The 8609-nt window shown below is 35.5% G+C and overlaps 1 protein-coding gene across 1 annotated transcript; it reads left to right on the top strand.

Annotated features, from left to right (window-relative positions):
• The first annotated feature begins 5464 nt into the window (after positions 1-5464).
• Positions 5465-6859, top strand: LOC133036148 (uncharacterized). Its single transcript, XM_061112643.1, has one exon. The coding sequence runs from the start codon at positions 5465-5467 to the stop codon at positions 6857-6859; it is 1395 nt and encodes a 464-aa protein (XP_060968626.1).
• The last annotated feature ends 1750 nt before the right edge of the window (positions 6860-8609 follow it).

Genomic DNA, 8609 nt, shown 5'->3' with positions numbered 1-8609 from the left:
TTATTTTTTTATATTCTCTTCCATTGATTTTTTTGGTATTATTATTTTCTATTTCTTCTTCATTGTTATTATTATTATTTTGAAGTTAAATCTTAAAACATTAAGGTGGCGTTTAGTAACACTTTTTTAATCAGTTTTTTATTTTTAAAATTATAAAAGTAAAAATATTTTTTAAAAACATATAATTTTAAAAATAAAAAAAAATCACTTTTAATATTTTTTTAATAGTTTTTTTTTCTTAATCAATATTTTAGACTCCGACTAGACCTGAACTCAAATCTCCCCCACGACCTTGGGACTGAACCTGACCTCTGACCCGAATCTGACCACGGACTTAGATTCGACTTGAATAAAATTAAAAAATAAAATAAAATACACTTTTGTTTTCTATTTTTAAAATTAAAAAAAACAAAAGTAGTTACATCTTTGAATATACCTTACATCTTTGAGTGTTCTGATGATACCATCAAACATTTTGATCCTAATATCCCCAGTTCCTTTTATGCTGTGGGTATTGCTATCTCCAAGAACAACTTTCCCTCCTGTTGTAGATTTGAAGTTCTTTAGCTATGGTTTCTGGTATGTCATGTGGAAAGTGCAGCCTAAATCCAGTATCCATTTATCATTAGAACACTTGGAAGTCACCATCAAAACCTCTCCTGAATTATAGCCATCTGTGAAGTTGGCTGAGTCATGGTCTTCATGCTTGTTTCCACTTTTACCTTCTTTTTTGAACCTGTTATTATTTTTGTATTTGTTGAAATAACAGTCTCTTTTGTAGTGGCTAGTCTTTCCACACACATAGCACTTATTGTCATCTTTAGAGCTATCTCTACTTGAATCTTTAGAAGATTATCTTCCTTTCTTCTTGTACCCTGAGTTGTTGTAATTTCTGTTTTGGTTGTTGGATCTTTGTATGTTCCTTCCTCTTGTGAAGTGAACTTCCCCATTGGCTTGAAAGCTTTCCACTATTCTTTAATGACATTTCTTTTGAATAGATTGCCCCAATGATTTTCTCTAACACCAAACTATCTTTTGCATACAAGATTGTATCCCTAAACTGATCATACTGTTGTGGTAGAGAGTTGAGGAGATATATGGTTTGATCCTCTTCCTCAATAGTCACATTTAAGCTGTAAAGATCAGATAAAAGTTTAGTGAATTCATTTAGATTTTCATCAATTGATTTACCTTCATCCAATCATAGAATTTCTGTTTTAAGTAGACCCTGCTAGGCAGTGATTTTGTCATGAAGGTTTGTTCCAATTTGTTCCACATTGCAGCTATTGTCTCTTCTCGAACCACCTTCCTCAAGATCTCATCTTCAAGGCTCAACACTACGGTGTTTCTTGCCTTTTTCCAAATTTTCTCCTTCTTGGATTTTTCCAAAGTTCCGACATTTTATCCTCTCCTTTCAAAGCTTCATCCAATCCCATGTTTCCAAGGTGAGCTTTCATCTTTTCTCTCCAAAGGAAGAAGTCATTCTTCCCACTAAACTTTTCTATATCCATCTTGGTAGTGGACATGATTTTTTGTTCTCCTTAAGTCTGATTCTTGATTTTCTTGAAGCTTCAGTTCAGACCAAGATTCAAACACTTGCTATTCTATTTCTTCTGGTTTGATGCCAATGTTACCAAACTGAAAAACTTATGAAACATAAACCATTAGCTCTGATACTATTTGTTGCAATTAACAACCTCAGTTTGTATTGAATTAAGAAACCAGCAAAACACTCAAACTAGAAAAATAAAAATAAAAACCAGCAAGAAGAATATGAGTAATGCATCAAGAAATTAAGAAAAGAAAGCAATAAAAGACACAAGAAATTTTAGAGGGGTTCGAACTTTCCTCTACAATGTGTAGAGAGCCTATTCCTCTTGAACTCCCTTCAAAGAATCCTTTTCACTATGAATAATGGCAGATTACAAGACTTTGTTCAAGATAACTTGAACTGTTACAATGGTGATTTTCTCCCTCGAGCAATATTCAGCATGAAGCTTAGAGCAATTAGGAAACACCCTTGCTTCCCTCTGGTTTCTCAATTCTGCTCCTCTCTTATTCATATCTATCATTCTTGCTACAAGATACAATAAAACCTCACCATACATAAGTCTCTCTGTTTTTCTCTCAATATATTTTCTGCACTAATAACAAATGAGTCAAGACCTCCTTATATAGCTTAAGAATCTTGATTACAAAAGTAGTTACATAGCATAATTAATTAACTTAAAATAACAGAAAGACAGTAGCAAACTAGAGAGGCCAAGCTGAGGTGTCTTAAAACATACCATGCCATCTTAGTCTTTTGTTGTAAGTTTATTTAGGACTGATATAACAACATCTATAAATAGCTCTATCTAACCCTTTTGTAACTTATGCATTATTGTAATACTTTTATTCATAACTCAATAAAAAGAGAACGAGTATCCTAAGAGAATTCAAGGTCGGGTTTGATTCAATTAAACATTGTGTGTGTGAAAGTTTGTTTGAGTTTTTTGATTAATGCTTATATTAATTTGGAATCTATTCGAGGTGATTGCTTCGTGTGAATGATCAACAACATGATACATTCTTTCTTTTTGAGTAAATGTGTAGCATCACTAAATAGGAATGGCAATTGTACGGATTGGGGACGGTTTTAAATTATTATTGTCATCCCTTTAATTATGTAACCATACTCGCTCTAATAACCATCAGTAATTGTGTAGGTATTAACCAATAGAATATTGAAGAAAAACTATAGTTACACTTAACCATTAAAAGTAGCGATTTTTTAAAAATAATTATAATTAGTTAATTTAATTTTAATAAAATCTAATTAGACAACATTCTAAATGCTTTTTAAACTAAAAATCCAACTATATATATTTACTATTCAAAAAATATTTGGTGAACAAATCAAAATACTAAAAAAAAAATCAACCACAATAATTATAGTTAAAAAAGTTCTAAACAGAAAATCAAAGTTATAATAAGGTAACAAATAAATATAATAACTTAAAGATATATATGTATGGGGTGTAGTATATTAATACTGCATTAGCACCATACTTGCATATGTGCAGTGCGGTTATTCTTCGTTCTAATTATTTTTTCTATTTGAATGGTTACTCCTCTCACTATTCGGATTAAATACCATGGGTACTAGGGGTGAGCAAAAAATTCTAGAAACCGATCAAACCGAGTACACCGACCGTCCGAACACCGAAAAAACTAAAAACCGAAAAACTGTCTTCAGTTAAAACCGCCTTAACACGGTCGATTTTAGGGTCAATGGAAAACTGACCGATTAAACTGAGAACCGACCGAACATATATATTATACACTATACATATATAATATAATTATTTTTGAACATATTTAATATACAATTTTATTAAATTAGTTTTACTTCTTATTTTTTTTATTTAAAATCTCAATTATTCATTGTTTTATTTTATTATAATTTGATGTATTTACGTATTATATACACACATTCATAAAATAATACGAGTTTTTTAATATATAATTCATTAGGGAAATTTGACAATATATGCTTAAAAATAAATGGTACACTAAAACTATGCTAGCATTTTTTACATTATGCAAACTATACTTAAAACATTTTTCCCTTACAATTTTACCCCTAAAACAAATAAAAAATATTCATAACACTCTCTCTCTCTCTCTCTCTCTCTCTCTCTATCTCTCGCATTTCTCTCTCTCTCTCTCTCTCTCTCTCTCTCTCTCTCTCTCTCTCTCTCTCTAGAATACACACATTGCCACCACCGGAGCTAGTGTTCGGCCGCCTTACTCAAAGGGAACTTGAAACCCAACCAAAGCTCTAAGAAAGTCATTCCTTTAAACAATAATGGGTATGTAATTTCTTTGGTAATTATTGTTTGATTTAGATGTATTTATGTTGAAAGTAATAGATCTACACATATCCGTGGTTTTTATGTACCCTTTTGACACCCTTTGTCAATGAAACACGAAATGCAGCAAGTCTGCGTGTTTACTGGTATTTTTGCAATTTTAGCGATATTTTTCGACATAGTTAGCGACATTTAGCGATTACTAGCTGACAAGAGGTTAGGGACGACATTTAACGACATGTCGCGACATGTCGCGACACAAGTCGCGACACATAGAATTATTGTGTTATATTGTGGATATTTTTATTTTTCTCGACAAGTTCGTGACGTTTGTCGACATACTTTTTTTTTGTAATTGGTTCGCGATAAGTAGCGATAGGTTCGCGATATCTTGCGACATCTTGGTTTGTTATAATTTGTGGTCATTTTGGTTTGCAGATTCAAATGTGTTTGTAGTTGTACTATATGATGGGGCTTGGGCAGTTGAAGGTTTCAACTAGATATTCAATAATCCAAAAAGTAAGATGTTAATGTTTGAGGTTGACACTACTTTAGAAAAGATGAATGATATTTTGTATGAAGAGTTGGATATAGACCCTATTGTGTATGAACTGAAAATAGAGGTGTGTTATATGTACATGAAAGGCAATATGATACCGCCAAAAGTTTTAGTGAAAGATAGTCAAGTAAGATTGTTCTTAAGAATGAAGGCAAAAATGAGTGTGGAGAACTTGCTGCCACTGTTTGTGACTAAGGTTAAAAGGCATGCGCTTTTGGGGCCTACTCCGCCAACTGTCCTCCCAAGAAGTGTTGTTGGGAGTTTTGTCCCAGAAACAGATCCAGCCGTAGGGATGAATGAGCAGGCCCCTACTAATATAGATGAGGATAATAGGGTTGACTATGGATTTGACCAGTTCAATGAGTTTGATGGTGCATTTTACAACAATGATCCTATAGTAGATTTGAACGAGGATGGTGATGCGGAGTTGGAAGTTCATGAACCTATAGAGGTACCTTCTTTAAGGTTAGAACTATCTCCACCATCTCCACCACGTCCAAGGGAGCAAAGGAAAGACCAAGAAAGAAGAACCCCTCAGAGTGAAAATCACGAAACACCAGGCACCAGTAGCAGCCTCCCAGGTCCTCCTCGTAGTACTGTACCATCTGATTTTGAAGTTTGTACAAAATTCAAACCTATTGTGTGGACAAGGGAAGACATAGAGGAAAATAATGTTTATACAACTTCTTTTACTGGTACACATTCAGGGGAAATATATGTTGGCAAGCTGTATACAAATAAGACTGAATTGAAAAATGTGGTTGGAAGGTTTGCATTGAAAATGAATTTTGAGTTCATGGTGAAGAAGTCTGGGACCGATGTTTTTTATGCAACTTGCAGGGGTTCAGATTGCAAATGGAGAGTGAGGGGGAGGAAGAGGGCACGTTGTGACATGTTTGAGGTTACTGTATTCCACAACGAACACACATGTAACCTGGATTCTAGACATGCTGATAACCGTCAAGCAGCACCGTGAGTTGTTGGCCACCTCATTAAGAACAAGTTCAAATCAGATGGAACTAAGTACAAAGCTAAAGACATACAAAGGGATATGTTTCAGGAGTATGGGATCAAGATGAGCTATGAGAAGGCTTGGAGGTGCCGAGAGAAGGGACTTATGTATTCGAGGGGTACGCCGGCGGCGGCTTATAGTCGATTACACTGGTTACTTTTACGTGCTTGGAACGAGAAGAATCCAGGTACTATTACAGACATTATCACAGAGGATAACAGGTTCAAGTACTGTTTCTGGTCACTGGCTGCTTGTAGGAGGGGATTTAAGTTTTGTCGTCCTGTGATTAGTATCGACGGCACGTTCTTGAAGACAAGGTTTGGAGGCACAATGCTAGTTGCTGTAGCGTACGATGCAAATAACCAACTGTTTCCGATTGCCTTTGCAATTGTTGACAGCGAGAATCATGACTCTTGGAAGTATTTCTTGCAGAAGTTAAAGGAAGCGATTGGGGAGGTTGAAAACTTAGTGTTTGTATCGGATAGGCATCAAAGCATTGAACATGCTGTCGAGGTTATTTTCCCCGGAGCATGCCACTGTGCATGCTACAAACATATTTCTATGAATGTCACCCACAAGTTCAAGACTGATGTATGTAACACGAAAATATGGCTGGCCGCTTACGCATGGTCGAAGAGGGAATGTGATAGACATTTGCAGGTGCTCCGACAGATGGATCCTCCCATCGCTGCTTATGTTGACAATATAGGATTAGAAAAATGGGCTCGTCCTTATTGTCTAGGAGACAGGTACAACATCATGACAAACAACGCTGCAGAAAGCCTTAACAACGTGACGGAAGAATTCCGGGCATATCCAATAACTACTCTAGTTGAGTTCATAAGGTTCACACTACAAAATTGGTTTTCTAACCGTCTCGAGAAGGCAAGTAAGTGTGTTACCCCTTTGGCAACTCATTTTGAGGAAGATTTGATAAAGCAACACGAGGATGGTAGACGTAGAAGTGTCCTACGTAACGGTGCACAATTGTTTAATGTTGGAAGAGGTGCTGACGGTTCTGACTTTAAAAAAGGCAGAGATGTGAACTTAGTTGAGAGAACATGCACTTGCGGCATGTTCCAATTGTTGAAAATTCCTTGTCCCCATGCATGTGCCGCAGCGCTTACTCAGAATGTCAGTGTCTACGCTCTGTCATCCCCCTATTACACAAAGGAGACGTGGAAGAATACTTACGATGCAACAATTAATGTTGTGGGCGAGGAGGATGAATGGGTGCTTCCAGAACACATGCAGAACATGAGAATCGGTGTACCAGTGGAGAAGAAACCTGTAGGTCGTCCAAGAAAGAGCAATGCAGGAAGACTACGGACTAATCGATTTCCATCGAACGGTCAAAAAGTTAAGGAACCACGCAAATGTTCAAACTGTGGCGCATTGGGACACAACAAAGCTACTTACAAGGCCAGGGTTTGAGCAGCATTTTTGTTTTTAAATTGCATGCATTATTATTATTATGGTTTATGACATGTTACTTGTATTTTTTTATGTATAACTATGTTTTATCGATATTTTTTCGACATTATTTTCTGTGTATGTGGTTGTTTACTCTCACTATCTCAGATTTTTGTATATAATTGTGTATTTCACGACATTTTGCGATATGTAGCGACATTTTCACGATATGTTTGGAAATTTATTTTATTCTGGACAAGGTTGTAAAATTGCGACTTTCCACGACTACACTAGCGACATGTCGCGATATAGGAAGAACTTTTATTAATTCTGGAAAAATTAAAAAATCGCGACTTTCCACGACTACACTAGCGACATGTTGCGATGTAGGAAGAACATTTATTAATTCTGGAAAAATTTAAAAACTGCGACTTTCCACGATTACACTAGCGACATGGTGCGATGTAGGAAGAACTTTTATCAATTCTGGAAAAATTTAAAAATAGCGACGTTTCACGATTACTTTTACGACATTTTGCGACATTAATGGAACTTTTATTCATTCAGTGAAAAGTCGATATCTAGCGACATTTAACGATTACATTAGCGACATGAAGCGACATGTAGCCTTGCAATATTTGCATAGAGATCCAGGCTTCACCTGTTTACCATTTAAATAACCTAACTTGCAGCGACGGCAGCCTTCGGGGAACCCTGGTGGTGGAGCCGGCCATACACCTGTTTTGTTAATTTTTTTTTTTCAAGTTTTAGAAACCTCCACTCGTTCATAAGCCGTTCATCTTCAAAACGTTTCATGTCGTCAAGCACTTTTTGCATTTGAGGCGTAATTTCCCCACAATCAGGCTCCTGCTTGATCTCTTCAGGAGTAAGAATCGGGTATTTGCCCTTGTTCCTTCTAGTAGACATTGCTAAGAGAATTATCTTGTAGGGGTAAAAATTAAGAAAATATGTAACTTATGAGATAGACAATTGGCTTTTATAGAGAAAACTAGTAGTTGGGAATGTGGGATAATAAATGTAAAAATTGAATTACACAATTGTACACATGTTTGTCATGCACAAAGCAATCTGGGCAATTTTTGCGACATGTCACGACACAGGGCGACATGTTATCGATATAGTGAAGTAGTTGGTTAGGCGGGATAATAAATGTCACACATTAATTACCATTTAATGTGGAAACGTCTTTCGTATCGACGTTTCGCGACATAATTGCGACATGTTGACGACATCAACTGAAGAGTCAAAACATGATTTTACTATCGACATTTTAACGACATGTTCGCGGTGCTTTAGCGACATGAAACCAAACACTCAGAAACTAAATTTTTTCGACATTAAACGACATGTTAACGATTTTGTAGCGACATGTAAGTAAAAATTTTAAAATTGAACACTTTTCCATATATAAAAACTGTACAGTACTAAAAACAACTATGTCACTATATTTGTACAATTGTAATGGAGTTCTTAAAATACAAAAAAATTACAACCCTTGTAAATTATATTTCACCAAGTTAAGTTCTGATAAAACAAGTCTACACACCACCGATCTCTGAACATTCTCATGCTATCGTCTGTAATGTTGTCCAAGGACCGATTCATCATTAGGTGTTCGATGTACTCAAGTGCATACACCCCGCAATCACCACTGAAAAATTAACAACAAACACATTTACAGACTGAACTGCATTTAAAGAGTAATGGCAAATGAAATAATAATATACTATATTAACAATTACCTTGTTTT

This window comes from Cannabis sativa, chromosome 3 (genome assembly GCF_029168945.1).
Source record: "Cannabis sativa cultivar Pink pepper isolate KNU-18-1 chromosome 3, ASM2916894v1, whole genome shotgun sequence".
NCBI lineage: Eukaryota > Viridiplantae > Streptophyta > Magnoliopsida > Rosales > Cannabaceae > Cannabis > Cannabis sativa.
This window is presented reverse-complemented; position numbering and strand designations above follow the sequence as displayed.